The sequence below is a fragment of the Molothrus ater genome, unplaced genomic scaffold, assembly GCF_012460135.2.
Source record: "Molothrus ater isolate BHLD 08-10-18 breed brown headed cowbird unplaced genomic scaffold, BPBGC_Mater_1.1 matUn_MA682, whole genome shotgun sequence".
In the NCBI taxonomy this organism is placed as follows: Eukaryota; Metazoa; Chordata; class Aves; order Passeriformes; family Icteridae; genus Molothrus; species Molothrus ater.
In genome coordinates, this window is record NW_023416840.1 from 20,210 (window position 1) to 40,564 (window position 20,355).

At 55.5% G+C, this 20,355-nt stretch overlaps 1 protein-coding gene across 1 annotated transcript in view; it reads right to left on the bottom strand.

Moving 5' to 3' along the window:
- KDM5C (lysine demethylase 5C) overlaps nt 1–19,926 on the bottom strand; it is a gene marked incomplete at its 5' end in the record, with an annotated part of 34,464 nt that extends 14,538 nt beyond the window's left edge. The window contains 8 exons of the mRNA XM_036406054.2: nt 1,160–1,256; nt 2,620–2,767; nt 3,687–3,811; nt 6,225–6,406; nt 9,050–9,244; nt 15,343–15,462; nt 15,548–15,710; nt 19,745–19,926. Coding sequence (XP_036261947.1) covers nt 1,160–1,256; nt 2,620–2,767; nt 3,687–3,811; nt 6,225–6,406; nt 9,050–9,244; nt 15,343–15,462; nt 15,548–15,710; nt 19,745–19,926 — 1,212 coding nt within the window. The remainder of the gene's footprint in view (nt 1–1,159; nt 1,257–2,619; nt 2,768–3,686; nt 3,812–6,224; nt 6,407–9,049; nt 9,245–15,342; nt 15,463–15,547; nt 15,711–19,744) is intronic.
- Between the last annotated feature and the right edge of the window lie 429 nt (nt 19,927–20,355).

Genomic DNA, 20,355 nt, shown 5'->3' on the forward strand with positions numbered 1-20,355 from the left:
GGACATCGTGGGGACAGTGTGGGACATCATGGGGACAGTGTGGGACATCATGGGGACAGTGTGGGACATCGTGGGGACAGTGTGGGACAGCATGGGGACAGTGTGGGACATCATGGGGACAGCAATGGGACAGTGTGGGACATTGTGGGGACAGACAGGGGACACGGGGACAGGGACAGACAGGGGACAGTGTGGGACATCATGGGGACAGCAATGGGACAGTGTGGGACATCATGGGGACAGTGTGGGACATCATGGGGACAGCAATGGGACAGTGTGGGACATTGTGGGGACACACAGGGGACAGTGTGGGACATTGTGGGGACAGTGTGGGACATCATTGGGACACACAGGGGACAGTGTGGGACATCATGGGGACAGCAATGGGACAGTGTGGGACATCGTGGGGACAGTGTGGGACATCATGGGGACACACAGAGGACAGTGTGGGACATCGTGGGGACAGCAATGGGACAGTGTGGGACATCGTGGGGACAGTGTGGGACATCATGAGGACAGCAATGGGACAGTGTGGGACATCATGGGGACAGTGTGGGACATCATGGGGACACACAGAGGACAGTGTGGGGCATCGTGGGGACAGTGTGGGACATCATGGGGACAGCAATGGGACAGTGTGGGACATCATGGGGACAGTGTGGGACATCATGGGGACACACAGGGGACAGTGTGGGACATCATGGGGACAGTGTGGGACATCGTGGGGACAGCAATGGGACAGTGTGGGGACACCCCAGAGATTCCCCCCCTTGGTCTGGAAGGCTTCGACTGGGTCCAGCAGGGCCTGGGTGGGGGGACATGGGGTCAGGGATGGACAGGAGACAGTGTGGGACACACAGGGACACCAATGGGACACACAGGGGACAGTGTGGGACATCATGGGGACAGTGTGGGACATCATGGGGACAGCAATGGGACACGGGGACAGGGACACACAGGGACAATGTGGGACACACAGGGGACAGCAATGGGACACACAGGGACACGCCTGTGACACTGTATGACAGCCCAGACACTGTGTGACACCACTGGGACACTGTGTGACACTCCAGGGACCCCGCGTGACCCCGCGTGACCCCGCGTGACCCCAGGTGACCCCGTGTGACCCCGCGTGACCCCGCGTGACCCCGTGTCCCACCTGCACGTCCCCGATCTGGTGCATCACGCAGGGCAGTTGGTTCATCTGCTCCAGGAACGCCCGCAGCTCCTCCAGCGTCAGCGCCGGCGCGGGGACCCTGCGGGGACAGGGACACTGAGGGGACATTGCTGGGGACAGGGAGGGGACAGGGACACTGTGGGGACACTGTGGGGACAGGGACACTGAGGGGATATTGCTGGGGACAGGGACACTGCTGGGGACAGGGACACTGTGGGGACAGGGACATTGTGGGGACATTGCTGGGGACAGGGAGGGGACAGGGACACTGAGGGGACACTGTGGGGACAGGGACACTGAGGGGACATTGCTGGGGACAGGGACACTGCTGGGGACAGGGACACTGTGGGGACAGGGACATTGTGGGGACATTGCTGGGGACAGGGAGGGGACAGGGACCCTGCGGGGACAGGGACACTGCGGGGACAGGGACACTGTGGGGACAGGGACATTGTGGGGACATTGCTGGGGACAGGGAGGGGACAGGGACCCTGCGGGGACAGGGACCCTGCGGGGACAGGGACACTGCGGGGACAGGGACACTGTGGGGACACTGTGGGGACAGGGACACTGAGGGGACATTGCTGGGGACCCTGTGGGGACAGGGACATTGCAGGGACAGGGACACTGTGGGGACACTGTGGGGACAGGGAGGGGACAGGGACATTGTGGGGACATTGCTGGGGACACTGTGGGGACATTGCTGGGGACAGGGAGGGGACAGGGACACTGTGGGGACACTGTGGGGACAGGGACACTGAGGGGACATTGCTGGGGACACTGCAGGGACAGGGACATTGCAGGGACAGGGACACTGAGGGGACACTGTGGGGACAGGGAAAGGACAGGAAGAGGATGGGGACCCTGCAGGGACAGGGACATTAAGGGGACAGGGACCCTGCAGGGACAGGGACACTGTGGTGACACCGTGGGGACACCATGGGGACCCTGGTGACACTCTGGTGGCACTGTGGTGACACTGTGGTGACACTCTAGGGACACTCTGGTGACACCGTGGGGACACTGGTGACACTGTGGGGACCCTGTGGTGACACTGCCCTGCTGGTGACCCTGTGAGGACACTCTGGTGACACTGTGGTGATACCATGGGGACACTGTGGTGACACTGCCCTGCTGGTGACACTCTGGTGACCCCGTGGTGACCCTGTGGTGACCCCATGGTGACACCGTGGTGACACCGTGGGGATGCTGGTGACACCATAGTGACCCTGTGGTGACACTGCCCAGCTGGTGACACTCTGGTGACCCCATGGTGACCCCGTGGTGACCCTGTGGTGACCCCGTGGTGACCCCATGGTGACACCATGGGGACGCTGGGGACACTCTGGTGACATTGCCCAGCTGGTGACCCCGTGGTGACCCCGTGGTGACCCCGTGGTGACCCCATGGTGACCCCGTGGTGACCCCGTGGTGACCCTCACCCGGTCTCCTGGGAGCTGATGAGCCCCAGGGCCTCGGAGACGCAGCGCTCGGCCTGGCCCAGGCAGCCCTTGAGGCGGTGCAGGAGCTCGTTCTCGGGGAACTTGCGCTCCCGCGCCTCCGACTCCAGCGCCCGCAGCTCCTCCAGCGCTGCCGCCGGGCACAGCCGGGGGTCAGGGCCGGGCCGGGAGCCCCCCAAAACCCCCTGGAGAGGCCCCCTGAATCACCCATGGGGATCCCCCGGAGAACCCCCCAAAATCCTCCTTGTGAGCCCCCCCAAAACCCCCCTGGAGAGGCCCCCTGAATCACCCATGGGGACCCCCCAAAACCCCCTGGAGAACCCCCCCAAAACCCCCCTGGAGAGGCCCCCTGAATCACCCATGGGGACCCCCCAAAACCCCCTGGAGAGGCCCCCTGAATCACCCATGGGGACCCCCCGGAGAACCCCCCAAACCCCCCTGGAGAGGCCCCCTGAATCACCCATGGGGACCCCCCAAAATCCCCTGGAGAACCCCCCAAAACCCCCTGGAGAACCCCCCAAAATCCCCTGGAGAACCCCCCAAAACCCCCTGGAGAGCCCCCCAAAACCCCCCTGGACAGAGGCCCCCTGAATCACCCATGGGGACCCCCCAAAATCCCCCTGGAGAACCCCCCAAAACCCCCTGGAGAACCCCCCAAAATCCCCCTGGAGAACCCCCCAAAATCCCACTGGAGAACCCCCCAAAACCCCCTGGAGAATCCCCCAGGAGAACCCCCCCAAAACCCCCCTGGAGAACTGCCCTGAATGCCCCTGGAGAACCCCCCAAAACCCCCCGGAGAACCCCCCCCAAAATCCCCCGGAGAACCCCCCCAAAATCCCCCTTGGGAGCCCCCAAAACCCCCCTGGAGAATCCCCCAAAACCCCCTGGGGACCCCCCACACCCCCCTGAGAGCCCCCCAAAATCCCCCTGGGGACCCCCAAACCCCCCTGGGGACCCCAAAACCTCCCTCTGGTGACCCCCAAACCCCTCTGGGGACCCCCCAAACCCCTCTGGGGACCCCCCAAACCCCCCTGGGGACCCCCACTCACTGCGCTTGCGGCCGTCCTCCACCTCGAGGGCGACGCGCACCTTGTTGGCCCAGGTGTCGAAGGACTCTGCGCGCACCTTGAGCTTGTGCAGCATGGCCGGCAGCTCGTCCAGGGTGTAGCGGTACCTGGGGGGCACCGGGGGTCACTGGGAGCCCCCCACGTGCACCCCAAAAGGCACAAAGGGGACCCCCAGACTGAGCTCGTGGGTGCTGAGATCTTCGGCACCCCCAAACCACAGCCAGGGTCACACCAGGACCCCCAGCTCAACCCCACGTGTGTCCCCAGGGTCACATCAAGGGCACCAAAACCCCAAATCCCACCCCAAATCTGTAGAGGAGCCACCAAGTCATGGCTGTGTCCCCATCCCAGGGACACCCCAAGATCTTCAGCACCCCCAAATCACAGCCAGGGTCACACCAGGACCCCCAGCCCAGCCAGTAAAGGTCCCAGCACCCCCAAATCCCACCCCAAATCTGTAGAGGAGCCACCAAGTCATGGCTGTGTCCCCATCCCAGGGACACCCCGAGATCTTCGGCACCCCCAAATCACAGCCAGGGTCACACCAGGACCCCCAGCTCAACCCCACGTGTGTCCCAGGGTCACATCAAAGCCCCCCTCCCAAAAATGAACCCCAAATCTTACAGACCCCCACAAACACCCCCAGGTCCCCAGCACCCCCAAATCCCTCTCCCAGACCCAAAACCCATTCCCCACCCCCCAAATCCCTGTACTATTGCCCCCAACCTCTCTCCCACCCCCAAAATCTTGCTCCAGCCCCCCAACCCTCTTCCAGCCCCAAACCCCTCTCCAAACCCCATTTAAACCCCCCTAAACCCCATTTAACCCCCACAAACCCCATTTAAACCGCCCCAAACCCCATTCAAACTCTCCCAAACCCCTCTCCAAACCCCCCAAACCCCATTGAAACCCCTCTAAACCCCATTCAAACTCTCCCAAACCCCATTTTAAACCCCCCTAAAACTCATTTAAACCCCCCCAAACCCGATTCAAACTCCCCCCAACCCCTCTCCAAACCCCATTTAAACCCTCCAAACCCCATTTAAACCCCCCAACCCCTCTCCAAACCCCCCAAAACCCCATCCAAACCCCCCCAAACCCCATTCAAACCCCTCCAAACCCCATTCAATCCCCCCAAACACCATTGAAACCCCTCTAAACGCCATTGAAACCCCCCAGACCCGATTCAAACTCCCCCAACCCCTCTCCAAACCCAGTTTAACCCCCCCAAACCCCATTCAACCCCCCCAAACCCCATTCAAACTCTACCCAACCCCTCTCCAAACCCCACTGAAACCCCTCCAAACCCCATTCAAACCCCTCTAAACCCCATTTAAACCCCTCCAAACCCCATTCAATCTGCCCAAACCCCATTTAAACCCCTCTAAACCCCATTGAAACCCCCCAGACCCGATTCAAACTCCCCCAACCCCTCTCCAAACCCCATTCAAACCCCCCCAAACCCCATTCAAACCCCCCCAAACCCCATTCAAACCCCCCCAAACCCCATTCAAACCCCCCCAAACCCCATTCAAACTCCACCCAACCCCTTCCAAACCCCATTTAAACCCCTCCAAACCCCATTTAATCCCCCCAAACCCCATTGAAACCCCTCTAAACGCCATTGAAACCCCCCAGACCCGATTCAAACTCCCCCAACCCCTCTCCAAACCCCATTCAACCCCCCAGACCCCATTCAAACTCTACCCAACCCCTCTCCAAACCCCATTTAAACCCCTCTAAACCCCCAAACCCCATTGAACCCCACAAACCCCATTTAAACCCCTCCAAACCCCATTCACCCCCCCAAACCCCATTGAAACCCCCCAAACCCATTCAAACCCCTCTAAACCCCATTTAAACCCCTCCAAACCCCATTGAAACCCCCCAAACCCCTCCAAAACCCATTTTAACCCCCCAAACCCCATTTAAACCCCCCAAACCCCATTCAAACTCCCCTCAACCCCTCTCCAAACCCCATTCAAACCCCCCCAAACCCCATTCAAACCCCTCCAAACCCCATTTAATCCCCCCAAACCCCATTGAAAACCCCCAAACCCCATTCAAACTCCCCCAACCCCTCTCCAAACCCCATTTAAACCCTCCCAAACCCCATTTAAACCCTCCCAAACCCCATTCAAACCCCTTCAAACCCCATTTAATCCCCCCAAACCCCATTTAACCCCCCCAAACCCCACTCAAACCCCCCCAAACCCCATCCAAACCCCTCCAAACCCCATTTAAACCCCTCCAAACCCCATTCAAACCCCCCCAAACCCCGTTTAACCCCCCCAAACCCCATTCAAACCCCTCCAAACCCCATTTAAACCCCTCCAAACCCCATTCAACCCCCCCAAACCCCATTCAAACTCCCCCAAACCCCCTCCAAACCCCATTTTAACCCCCCCAAACCCCATTCACCCCCCCCAAACCCATTGAAACCCCCCAAACCCCATTTTACCCCCTCCAAACCCCACTTTAACCCCCCCAAACCCCATTTTAACCCCCCCCAGGCCCCACCTGAGGTACTGCTTGCTGCGGGGGCACTTGCAGAGATCGTCCATGTGGTAGAGGCAGACGAGGCCCTGGGGGCAGTCGTAGCAGGCCAGGGCAGACAGGAAACACGTGGTCTTGCACTTGTCACACTGCCTCTCATCGTCGGGCAGCAGCTCGAAGGCCTCACGCTCTGCCTCCGTGATGCCCTGGGGGGGCAAAAAAACCAACATCAGACCCTGCTCATGGAGGTTTTGGGGTGTTCTCAGTGCCCCCAATCCCTTCATGATCCCCTGAAAGGGATAAAAATTCTGTCAGATCCCCCCCAGTTCTGTCACATTTCCCTCTGCAGCTCCAACCCTTCCTGCTCTGATTCTGTGATGCCTTAGGGAGTAATAAAATGGACACCAGAACCACCCCGTGGGGATTTTGGGGTGTTCTCAGTGCCCCCAATCCCTTCATGATCCCCTGAAAGGGATAAAAATCTCCCCTGTAGCTCCAACCCTTCCTGCTCTGCCTCCGTGATGTCCTAGGGGGGTAGAAAAATGGAGATCAGACCCCCCCGTGGGGATTTTGGGGTGTTCTCAGCACCCCCAAACTGTTCATGATCTGCTCAAAGAGATTAAAATTCCCCCACATTTCCCTCCTGCAGCTCCAGCCCTTCCTGCTCTGCCTCCGTGATGTCCTGAGAGGGCAAAAAAATCCAACATCAGACCCTGCTCATGGAGATTTTGGGGTGTTCTCAGTGCCCCCAAACTGTTCATGATGCCCTGAAAGGGATAAAAATCCCTCCTGTGGCTCCAACCCTTCCTGCTCTGATTCTGTGATGCCCTGGGGGGGCAGGAAAATGGACACCAGATCCCCCCCATGGAGGTTTTGGGGTGTTCTCGGCACCCCCAAACTGTTCATGATCTGCTCAAAGAGATAAAAATTCCCCCACATTTCCCTCTGCAGCTCCAGCCCTTCCTGCTCTGCCTCCGTGATGCTCTGAGAGGGCAAAAAAACCAACATCAGACCCTCCCCATGGGGATTTTGGGGTGTTCTCAGTGACCCAATCCCTCCATGATGCCCTGAAAGGGATAAAAATCCCTCCTGTGGCTCCAGCCCTTCCTGCTCTGATTCTGTGATGCCCTGAGAGGGCAAAAAACCGGATATCAGACCCTCCCCATGGAGATTTTGGGGTGTTCTCAGCACCCCCAATCCCTTCATGATGCCCTGAAAGGGATAAAAATCCCTCCTGTAGCTCCAGCCCTTCCTGCTCTGATTCTGTGATGCCTTTGGGGAGTAATAAAATGGACACCAGACCCCCCCGTGGGGATTTTGGGGTGTTCTCAGTGCCCCCAATCCCTCCATGACCCCCTGAGGGTGACACAAACACAACCCTCACCCCTTTCCCAGAGCTTTTGGGGTGCCCCCAACACCCCTATAAACCCTTAGGGGTGGCACAAACCCAACCCTCACCCCCTCCTCAGGGATTTTGGGGTGCCCCCAACACCACCAACCCCTCCATAACCCCCTCAGGGGGGCACAAACCACAACCCTCACCCCCTCCCCAGCCCTTCGGGTGCCCCCCAACCCCTCCATAACCTCCCAAAAGTGCCACAACCCCAACCCTCATCCCATCCTCAGAGCTTTTGGGGTGCCCCTAACACCCCTATAAACCCTTAAGGGGGGCACAACCACAACCCTCACCCCCTCCCCAGAGATTTTGGGGTGCCCAGTACCCCCATAACCCCCTAAGGGTGCCACAAACCCAACCCTCACCCCTTTCCAGAGCTTTTGGGGTGACCCTAACACCCCCAGTACCCCCATAACCCCTTAAGGGGGGCACAAACATGACCCTCACCCCCGCCTCAGAGCTTTTGGGGTGCCCAGTACCCCCATAACCCCCAAAGAGTGACACAAACACAACCCTCACCCCCTCCCCAGAGCTTTTGGGGTACCCCAACCCCTCCACAACCCCCTGAAGGTGCCACAACCACAACCCTCACCCCCTCCTCAGGGATTTTGGGGTGCCCAGTACCCCCATAACCCTCTCAGGGTGCCACAACCCCAACGCTCACCCCCTCCCCAGAGCTTTTGGGGTGCCCCTAACACTCCCAGTACCCCCATAACCCCCTCAGGGTGGCACAAACTCAACCTTCACCCCCTCCCCAGCCCTTCGGGTGCCCCCCAACCCCTCCACAACCCCCCAAAAGTGCCACAACCCCAACCCTCACCCCATCCTCAGAGCTTTTGGGGTGCCCCTAACACCCCTATAAACCCTTAAGGGTGGCAATAACCCTAACCCTAACCCCGTCCTTTGTTTTTGGGGTGTCCCTAACACCCCCAACCCCTCCATAACGCCCTCAGGGTGGCACAACCACAACCCTCACCCCCTCCCCAGCCCTTCGGGTGCCCCCCAACCCCTCCATAACCTCCCAAAAGTGCCACAACCCCAACCCTCACCCCTTTCCCAGAGCTTTTGGGGTGACCCTAACACCCCCAGTACCCCCATAACCCCCTGAAGGTGACACAAACCCAACCCTCACCCCCTCCCCAGAGCTTTTGGGGTGACCCCAACACCCCTATAAACCCTTAAGGGGGGCACAACCACAACCCTCACCCCCTCCCTAGAACTTTTGGGGTACCCCTAACACCCCCAGTACCCCCACAACCCCCTGAAGGTGCCACAACCCCAACCCTCACCCCCTCCCCAGCCCTTCAGGTGCCCCCCAACCCCTCCACAACCCCCCAAAAACGCCACAACCCCCCCCCCCCTCATCTCCCCCTACCCCTTCCCCCAACCTCCCCCATTGTTGGGGGGCGCCCCCCCACCCTCCCCCCCCCCATATTTTTGGGGGTGCCCCCACCTTCTCGAGCAGGGCCTTGCGCAGCTTGCGCTCCTCCTGCACGAGCACGAACATCTCCTTGTGCACGGCGGCCGCCAGGTTCAGGTCCAGCTTCTCGGGGCTGGCCGCCATCTTGCAGATCAGCTCCTCGTGCGAGAACACGCAGTAGCGGCGCAGGCGGCGATAGTGCTCGATGCACTGCCGGCCCGCGGGGAGCTGCGGGAAAACGGGGGGTCAGGGGGGTCCCCAAAACATGGGGGGACCCCCTGGACACCCTAAACACAGCCCTGAACCCAGTGGGGTACCCCCAGTGCTGAGCCCCCAAAGCTGGGGTACCCCAGAAGTCAATGTAGTGCCTGGGTAGTACTCGATGCACTGCCGGCCCGCGGGGAGCTGGGGGAAACGGGGGAAAATGGGGGCTCAGGGGGGACCCCAAAACCTCAGAGACCCCCTAAACACAGCCCTGAACCAAGCGGGGCACCCCCAGTGCTCAGACACCCCATAGCCCTGAACTGGGCAGTGCTCGATGCACTGCCGGCCTGAGGGGAGCTGGGGAGAAACGGGGGGCTGAGGGGGTCCCCAAAACCTGGGGGGACCCCTAAACACAGCCCTGAACCCAGTGGGGTAACCCCAGGGCTGAGCCCCCAAAGCTGGGGTACCCCAGAAGTCAATGTAGTGCCTGGGTAGTGCTCGATGCACTGCCAGCCCGTGGGGAGCTGGGGGGAAAATGGGGGATCAGGGGGTCCCCAAAACCTGGGGGGACCCCTAAACACAGCCCTGAACCCAGCTGGGCTGAGCCCCCAAAGCTGGGGTACCCCAGATCTCAATGTAGTGCCTGGGTAGTGCTCGATGCACTGCCGGCCCGCGGGGAGCTGGGGGAAACGGGGGGTCAGGGGGGACCCCGAAATCTGGGGGGACCCCTAAACACAGCCCTGAAGCCAGTGGGGTAACCCCAGTGCTCAGACACCCCATAGCCCTGAACTGGGTAGTGCTCAATGCACTGCTGGCCTGAGGGGAGCTGGGGGAAAATGGGGGGTCAGGGGGGTCCCCGAAATCTGGGGGGACCCCTAAACACAGCCCTGAACCAAGCAGGGTAACCCCAGGGCCCAGACACCCCCTAGCTCTGAACTGGGCAGTGCTCAATGCAACCCCAGCCTGCGGGGAGCAAAGGGGAAAACGGGGGTCAGGGGGGTCCCCAAAACCTCAGAGACCCCCTAAACACAGCCCTGAACCCAGCTGGGCTGAGCCCCCAAAGCTGGGATAGCCCAGAACTCAATGTAGTGCCTGGGTAGTGCTCGATGCACTGCCAGCCTGGGGGAAAATGGGGGGTCAGGGGGGACCCCAAAAGCTGGGGGGACCCCCTGGACCCCCTAAACACAGCCCTGACCCCAGCTGGGCTGAGCCCCCAAACTTGGGCACCCTCCCATAGCCCTGAACTGGGCAGTGCTCAATGCACCCCGTGCCTGCGCGGAGCTGAGGGGAAACGGGGGCTCAGGGGGGACCCCAAAAGCTGGGGGGACCCCTAAACACAGCCCTGAACAGATCTCAGCACCCCCAAACCCGGGGAACCCCCCGTAACCCTGGCCTGGGCAGTGCTCCATGCACCCCCTGCCTGTGGGGGCTCAGGGGGCTCCCCAAAACGGGGCACAGAATATTCTGGGTATTTTCCTTCCCTCCCCAGGTGCATTTTCCACCTCCCCAGGTACTTTCTGTGCCCCTCCAAGCACATTTTATGCCTCCAGAATTTTCTTTTTCTTTCTTTCTCCACCCTCAAATTTTCCCCATTTCCCTCTTTGCGCTCCCTGAGTTTTTTTGCTGATTCCCCCAGGTATTTCTCTGCCCCCCAGGTTTATTTTTATGCCTCCCCAGGTACTTTCTGTGCCCCTCCAAACACATTTTATGCCCCACTCAATTTTGGCTTCTCCTTTTCTTTTCCTTCCTTCCTCCACCCTCAAATTTCGCTGTTCTCCCGTAAATTTTTCTTTGCCCTCCTCCGCTTTTTTTCTTGATTTTCCCAGATATTCTGTGCCTCCCCAGGTACATTTTCTACCCCCTCAGGTGTATTTTCTGCCTCCCCAGGTATATTTTTATGCCCCTCCAAGCACATTTTGTGTCCCCCTGAATTTTCTTTTTCTTTCTTTCTCCACCCTCAATTTTCCCCGTTTCCCTCTTTGCACTCCCTGAGTTTTTTTGCTGACTCCCCCAGGTATTTCTCTGCTCCTCAGGTAAATTTTCTGCCTCCCCAGGTATTTCTTTTACCCCTTCAGCCACTTTTGTGCCCCTCCATGCACATTTTATGCCCCACTCAATTTTAGCTTCTCCTTTTCTTTTCCTTCGTTCCTCCACCCTCACATTTCGCTCTTTCCCCGTAAATTTTTCTTCGTCCTCCTCCATTTTTTTCCTTGACTCCCCCAGGTATTCCGTGCCTCCCCAGGTACATTTTCTGCCTCCCCAGGTATTTTTTCTCCCCCTTCAGCCACTTTTGTGCCCCTCCAAGCACATTTTGTGCCTCCAGAATTTTGGCTTCTCCTTTTCTTTTCCTTCCTTTCCCCACCCTCAAATTTTTCGCCGTTCCCCCGTAAATTTTTCTTTGCCTTCCTCTATTTTCTTTGTTGATTCCCCCAGATATTCTGTGCCTCCCCAGGTACATTTTCTGCCTCCCCAGGTATTTCTTTTACCCCTTCAGGTACTTTCTGTGCCCCTCCAAGCACGTTTTATGCCCCACTCAATTTTAGCTTCTCCTTTTCTTTTCCTTCCTTTCCCCACCCTCAATTTTCCCCGTTTCCCTCTTTACCTTCCTCAATTTTTTTTGTTGATTCCCCAGGTATTTCTCTGCCCCCCAGGTTTATTTTTATGCCTCCCCAGGTACTTTTTGTGCCCCTCCAAACACATTTTATGCCTCCAGAATTTTGGCTTCTCCTTTTCTTTTCCTTCCTTTCCCCACCCTCAAATTTCGCCGTTCTCCCGTAAATTTTTCTTTGCCCTCCTCCGTTTCTTTTCTTGATTTTCCCAGATATTCTGTGCCTCCCCAGGTACATTTTCTACCCCCTCAGGTGCATTTTCCACCTCCCCAGGTATATTTTTATGCCCCTCCAAGCACATTTTGTGTCCCCCTGAATTTTCTTTTCCTTCCTTCCTCCACCCTCAATTTTCCCCGTTTCCCTCTTTACCTTCCCCAATTTTTTTTGCTGATTCCCCCAGGTATTTCTCTGCTCCTCAGGTAAATTTTCTGCCTCCCCAGGTATTTTTTCTCCCCCTTCAGGTACTTTTGTGCCCCTCCAAACACATTTTATGCCTCCAGAATTTTACCTTCTCCTTTTCTTTTCCTTCCTTTCCCCACCCTCAAATTTCGCTCTTTCCCTGTAAATTTTTCTTTGCCTTCCTCCAATTTTTTTTTTTATTTCCCCAGGTATTTCTCTGCCCCCCAGGTTTATTTTTCTGCCTCCCCAGGTACTTTCTGTGCCCCTCCAAGCACATTTTGTGCCCCACTCAATTTTAGCTTCTCCTTTTCTTTTCCTTCCTTCCTCCACCCTCAAATTTCCCCATTTCCCTCTTTACCCTCCCCAATTTTTTTTTTTATTTCCCCAGGTATTTCTCTGCCCCCCAGGCAATTTTGTGCCCCTCCAAACACATTTTGTGCCTCCAGAATTTTGGCTTCTCCTTTTCTTTTCCTTCCTTCCTCCACCCTCACATTTCGCTCTTTCCCCGTAAATTTTTCTTTGCCCTCCTCTATTTTCTTTGTTGATTCCCCCAGATATTCTGTGCCTCCCCAGGTACATTTTCTGCCTCCCCAGGTATTTTTTCTCCCCCTTCAGCCACTTTTGTGCCCCTCCAAACACATTTTGTGCCACCCAGAATTTTACCTTCTCCTTTTCTTTTCCTTCCTTCCTCCACCCTCAAATTTCCCCATTTCCCTCTTTACTCTCCCCAATTTTTTTTGTTGATTCCCCCAGGTATTTCTCTGCCCCCCAGGTACTTTTTGTGCCCCTCCAAACACATTTTATGCCTCCAGAATTTTACCTTCTCTTTTTCTTTTCCTTCCTTTCCCCACCCTCAAATTTTTCGCCGTTCCCCCGTTAATTTTTCTTCGCCCTCCTCCGTTTCTTTTCTTGATTTTCCCAGATATTCTGTGCCTCCCCAGGTACATTTTCTGCCTCCCCAGGTATTTCTTTTACCCCTTCAGCCACTTTTGTGCCCCTCCAAGCACATTTTATGCCCCACTCAATTTTAGCTTCTCCTTTTCTTTTCCTTCCTTTCCCCACCCTCAAATTTCCCCATTTCCCTCTTTACCTTCCCCAATTTTTTTTGCTGATTTCCCCAGGTATTTCTCTGCTCCCCAGGTTTATTTTTATGCCTCCCCAGGTACTTTCTGTGCCCCTCCAAGCACATTTTATGCCTCCAGAATTTTATCTTCTCCTTTTCTTTTCCTTCCTTCCTCCACCCTCACATTTCCCTGTTTTCCCATAAATTTTTCTTTGCCCTCCTCTGCTTTTTTTGTTGACTCCCCCATATATTCCGTGCCTCCCCAGGTACATTTTCTGCCTCCCCAGGTATTTCTTTTACCCCTTCATGTACTTTTTGTGCCCCTCCAAGCACATTTTATGCCCCCAGAATTTTACCTTCTCCTTTTCTTTTCCTTCCTTCCTCCACCCTCACATTTTTCACTCTTTCCCCGTAAATTTTTCTTTGCCCTCCTCCGCTTTTTTCCTTGACTCCCCCAGGTATTCTGTGCCTCCCCAGGGATATTTTCTGCCTCCCCAGGTATTTTTTCTCCCCCTTCAGCCACTTTTGTGCCCCTCCAAGCACATTTTTTGCCCCACTCAATTTTGGCTTCTCCTTTTCTTTTCCTTCCTTTCTCCACCCTCAATTTTCCCCATTTCCCTCTTTACCCTCCCCAATTTGTTTTTGCTGATTTCCCCAGGTATTTCTCTGCCCCCCAGGTTTATTTTTATGCCTCCCCAGGTACTTTCTATGCCCCTCCAAGCACATTTTATGCCTCCAGAATTTTACCTTCTCCTTTTCTTTTCCTTCCTTCCTCCACCCTCACATTTCCCTGTTTTCCCATAAATTTTTCTTTGCCCTCCTCTGCTTTTTTTGTTGATTCCCCCAGATATTCTGTGTCTCCCCAGGGATATTTTCTGCCCCCCCAGGTATTTCTTCTACTCCTTCAAGCACATTTTGTGCCCCTCCAAACACATTTTGTGCCTCCAGAATTTTGGCTTCTCCTTTTCTTTTCCTTCCTTCCTCCACCCTCAAATTTCCCCATTTCCCTCTTTACATTCCCCAATTTTTTTTTTTATTTCCCCAGGTATTTCTCTGCCCCCCAGGCAATTTTGTGCCCCTCCAAGCACATTTTATGCCTCCAGAATTTTGGCTTCTCCTTTTCTTTTCCTTCCTTTCCCCACCCTCAAATTTTTCGCCGTTCTCCCATAAATTTTTCTTCGCCCTCCTCCGTTTCTTTTCTTGACTCCCCCAGATATTCTGTGCCTCCCCAGGTACATTTTCTGCCTCCCCAGGTGTTTCTTTCCCCCCCTTCAGCCACTTTTGTGCCCCTCCAAATACATTTTGTGCCCCACTCAATTTTACCTTCTCCTTTTCTTTTCCTTCCTTCCTCCACCCTCAAATTTTCCCCATTTCCCTCTTTACCTTCCCCAATTTTTTTTTTTTATTTCCCCAGGTATTTCTCTGCCCCCCAGGTTTATTTTTATGCCTCCCCAGGTACTTTCTGTGCCCCTCCAAACACATTTTATGCCTCCAGAATTTTGGCTTCTCCTTTTCTTTTCCTTCCTTCCTCCACCCTCACATTTCCCTGTTTTCCCATAAATTTTTCTTTGCCCTCCTCTGCTTTTTTTGTTGATTCCCCCAGATATTCTGTGCCTCCCCAGGTACATTTTCTGCCTCCCCAGGTATTTTTTCTCCCCCTTCAGCCACTTTTGTGCCCCTCCAAACACATTTTTTGCCTCCAGAATTTTACCTTCTCCTTTTCTTTTCCTTCCTTCCTCCACCCTCACATTTCGCTCTTTCCCTGTAAATTTTTCTTTGCCTTCCTCCAATTTTTTTTTGCTGATTCCCCCAGGTATTTCTCTGCCCCCCAGGCAATTTTGTGCCCCTCCAAACACATTTTGTGCCTCCAGAATTTTACCTTCTCCTTTTCTTTTCCTTCCTTTCCCCACCCTCAAATTTTTCGCCGTTCCCCCGTAAATTTTTCTTCGCCCTCCTCCGTTTCTTTCCTTGACTCCCCCAGGTATTTTCTGCCTCCCCAGGTGAATTTTCTGCCCCCTCAGGTGTATTTTGGAGCCCCTCCCCGAGCTCACCCAGTCCGCCGTGCAGAAGTTGACGGCCTCAGCAAAGTTGTAGCCCTGGTTGAAGCCGCTGTGGTAGGCGCGGGGGAAGGTGATGACGAACTCGCCGGCGCATTGGTTGGTCCGGACCACCTGGGGACGCACCTGGGCTGAGCCCCGGCCTCGGCGGGGTGGGGCAGGGGCGGGGAGAGGGGCCTGGGGACAGCCCCCAACTCACGGGGACGCCGTGGGCCATGAGGGTGTTGGGGTTCATGAGGGTGACGAGCTGGTGCAGGAGGTCGGGCTGGCTCTCGAACAGCTCCGGCGTCAGCTTCTTCATCACCTCCTCCAGGTGCTCGGCCGCGAACGACGGGACCCCGTACCAGGTCTTGGGCTCGCCCCTGGGGGTGGGGGACACCCCAAAAACCTCCTCAGTCCAGCCTAAAAACCTCCTCAGTCCCACCCCAAAAACCTCCTTATTACTCCCCAAAAACCTCCTTAGTCCATCCTAAAAACCTCCTTAGTCCAGCCTAAAAACCTCCTTATTACACCCCAAAAACCTCCTCAGTCCAGCCTAAAAACCTCCTCATCCTACCCCAAAAACCTCCTTAGTCCAGCCTAAAAACCTCCCTAATCCATCCTAAAAACCTCCCTAGTCCAGCCTAAAAACCTCCTCATCCTACCCCAAAAACCTCCTTATTACACCCCAAAAACCTCCTTAGTCCAGCCTAAAAACCTCCTTAGTCCAGCCTAAAAACCTCCTTATTCCATCATAAAAACCTCCTTATTCCATCCTAAAAACCTCCCTATTCCATCCTAAAAACCTCCTCATCTCACCCCAAAAACCTCCTTAGTCCAGCCTAAAAACCTCCTCATCCTACCCCAAAAACCTCCTTATTACACCCCAAAAACCTCCTTAGTCCAGCCTAAAAACCTCCTCATTCCATCCTAAAAACCTCCTTAGTCCATCCTAAAAACCTCCCTAGTCCAGCCTAAAAAACCTCCCTAATGCATCCTAAAAACCTCCTTAGTCCAGCCTAAAAACCTCTTCATCCCACCCCAAAAACCTCCTTATTCCATCCTAAAAACCTCCTCATCCTACCCCAAAAACCTCCTTATTACACCCCAAAAACCTCCTTAGTCCAGCCTAAAAACCTCCTTATTCCATCCTAAAAACCTCCTTATTCCATCCTAAAAACCTCCTTATTCTATCATAAAAACCTCCCTAATCCATCCTAAAAACCTCCTTATTCTATCATAAAAACCCCCTTATCCTATCCTAAAAACCTCCTTATTCCATCATAAAAACCCCCTTAGTCCAGCCTAAAAACCTCCTTATTCCATCCTAAAAACCTCCTCATCCCACCCCAAAAACCTCCTCATCCCATTCTGTACCACCCCAAAAACCTCGTCCCACCCCGTACCAGGTCTTGGGCTCGCCCCTGGGGGTGAGGGACACCCCAAAAACCTCCTTATTACACCCCAAAAACCTCCTTAGTCCATCCTAAAAGTTTCATCATCCCACCCCAAAAACCTCCTCATCCCATTCTGTACCGCCCCAAAAACCTCGTCCCACCCCGTACCAGATCTTGGGCTCAGCCCTGGGGGTGGGGGACACCCCAAAAACCTCCTGAGTCCAGCCTAAAAACCTCCTCATCTCACCCCAAAAACCTCCTTAGTCCATCCTAAAAATCTCCTCGTCTCACCCCAACAACCTCCTTATTACACCCCAAAAACCTCCTTATTCCATCCTAAAAACCTCCTCATCCTACCCCAAAAACCTCCTTATTCTATCCTAAAAACCTGCCTATTCCATCCTAAAAACCTCCTCATCCCACCCCAAAAACTTCCTCATCCCATTCTGTACCGCCCCAAAAACCTCCTCATCCCACCCCAAAAACCTCCTTATTCCATCCCAAAAAATTTCATCATCCCACCCCAAAAACCTCCCTATTCCATCCTAAAAACCTCCTCATCTCACCCCAAAAACCTCCTCATCTCACCCCAAAAACCTCCTCATCCCATTCTGTACCGCCCCAAAAACCTCCTCGTCCCACCCCATACCAGGTCTTGGGCTCAGCCCTGGGGGTGTGGGGGACACCCCAAAAATGTCCTAATTCCACCCTAAAAACCTCCTCGCACCATCCTGCACCGCCCCAAAAACATCCTCACCCCACCCCAAAAACCTCCTGATCTCATCCTGTACTGTGTCTTGGGTTCGCCCCTGGGGATGGGAGACCCCAAAAATGTCCTTATTCCAACCCCAAAAACCTCCTTATTACTCCCCAAAAACCTCCTTAGTCCATCCTAAAAATTTCATAATCCCACCCACACCAGGTCTTGGCCTCGCCCCTGGGGGTGAGGGACCCTAAAAACTTCCTTAGTCCATCCTAAAAGTTTCATCATTCCATCCTAAAAACTTCCTCATCCCACCCCAAAAACCTCGTCCCACCCCGTACCAGGTCTTGGGCTCAGCCCTGGGGGTGGGGGACACCCCAAAAACCTCCTTATTCTATCCTAAAAACCCCCTTATTCCATCCTAAAAACCTCCTTAATCCATCCTAAAAACCTCCCTAATCCATCCTAAAAACCTCCCTAATCCATCCTAAAAACCTCCCTAATCCATCCTAAAAACCTCCCTAATCCATCCTAAAAACCTCCTTAGTCCAGCCTAAAAACCTCCTTATTCCATCCGAAAAACCTCCTTAGTCCATCCTAAAAACCTCCCTAATCCATCCTAAAAACCTCCTTAGTCCATCCTAAAAACCTCCTTGTTCTATCATAAAAACCTCCTCATCCCACCCCAAAAAATTCCTTAGTCCAGCCTAAAAACCTCCTCATCCTACCCCAAAAACCTCCTTATTACACCCCAAAAACCTCCTTAGTCCAGCCTAAAAACCTCCCTAATCCATCCTAAAAACCTCCCTAATCCATCCTAAAAACCTCCTTAGTCCAGCCTAAAAACCTCCTCATCCCACCCCAAAAACCTCCTTGTTCTATCCTAAAAACCTCCTTATTACTCCCCAAAAACCTCCTTATTACACCCCAAAAACCTCCTTAGTCCATCCTAAAAGTTTCATCATCCCACCCCAAAAACTTCCTCATCCCATTCTGTACCGCCCCAAAAACCTCGTCCCACCCGTACCAGGTCTTGGGCTCAGCCCTGGGGGTGTGGAGCACCCCAAAAATGTCCTAATTCCACCCTAAAAACCTCCTCACACCATCCTGCACCACCCCAAAAACCTCCTGATCTCATCCTGTACCGTGTCTTGGGTTTGCCCCTGGGGATGGGAGACCCCAAAAATGTCCTTATTCCAACCCCAAAAACCTCCTTATTAAACCCCAAAAACCTCCTCATCCCACCCCGAAAACCTCCTTAGTCCATCCTAAAAATTTCATAATCCCACCCCGTACCAGGTCTTGGGCTCAGCCCTGGGGATGAGGGACACCCCAAAAACCTCCTCATTCCACCCCAAAAACCTCCTTATTCCATCCTAAAAACCTCCTCATCTCACCCCAAAAACTTCCTTAGTCCATCCTATAAATTTCATAATCCCACCTCATACCAGGTCTTGGGCTCACCCCTGGGGGTGAGGGACCCTAAAAACCTCCTTAGTCCATCCTAAAAGTTTCATCACCCCACCCCAAAAACCTCCTTGTCCCACCCCAAAAACCTCCTTGTTCCATCCTAAAAATCTCCTCGTCCCACCCCGTACCAGGTCTTGGGCTCTCCCCTGGGCATGGGACACCCCAAAACTGCTCCTCCCGACCCCCAAATACCCCACAATCGCCCCCTGGACACCCAAAATCACCCCAAAGTCACTCCCCAAGTGCCCCAAACCCCAAAATTTGCCCCTCTGGCCCCCCAGACACCCCCTAAATGCCCCCAAACACCCCAAAGTCACTCCCCAGGTCCCCCAAACACCCCAAATCTGCCCCTCTGGCCCCCCAGCCACCCCCTCAATGCCCCAAAGCTGCCCCTAAATGCCCCCCAAAGTTGCTCCTAAATGCCCCAAAGTTCCCCCTAAATGCCCCCCAGACACCCCCAAATGCCCCAAACCTGCCCCCAAATGCCCCAAAGTTGCCCCTAAATGCCCGCCAGACACCCCCAAATGCCCTGAAGTTCCCCCCAAATCCCCCAAAGATGCCCCCAAATGCCCCCCAGACACCCCTAAATGCCCCAAAGCTGCCCCCAAATGCCCCCCAGACACCCCCAAATGCCCCCCAGCCACCCCCAAATGCCCCCGGGTGCCCCGAATGCCCCCCAGACACCCCCAAATGCCTCAAAGCTGCCCCCAAATGCCCCCCAGCCACCCCCAAATGCCCCCAGCCACCCCCAAATGCCCCCGGGTGCCCCGAATGCCCCCCAGACACCCCCAAATGCCCCCCAGACACCCCCAAATGCCCCCGGTGCCCCGAATGCCCCGGTGCCCACCAGTGGAGGTAGTTGATGGAGTAGCTCCAGTGGTCCTCGATGTGCCAGCAGAAGGCCGAGAACACCATGCCCACGTAGAGCCAGGGCACCTTCATGCCCGAGATGTCGGCGTTGATGTGGCACAGCACCGACTGCTGCAGCACCGGCATCACGTTCAGGTTCCAGCCGCTGCCCGCGTACTCCTGGGGACACCCAGGGGACAGCGTCACCCAGGGGACACCCAGGGGACACCCGGGGGACACCCAGGGGACAGCGTCACCCGGGGGACACCCAGGGGACACCCGGGGGACACCCAGGGGACACCCGGGGGACACCCAGGGGACACCCGGGGGACAGCGTCACCCAGGGGACACGGGGACACCCGGGGGACACCCAGGGGACAGTGTCACCAGGGATGGGGACACCCAGGGGACACAGGGACAGCGTCACCGGGGATGGGGACACCCGGGGGACATGGGGACACTGAGGGGTGGATGGGGACACCCAGGGAATGGGGACACCCAGGGGACATGGGGACACCCGGGGGACATGGGGACACCAAGGGGTGGAATGGGACACCCAGGGAATGGGGACACCCGGGGGACATGGGGACACCCAGGGAATGGGGACAC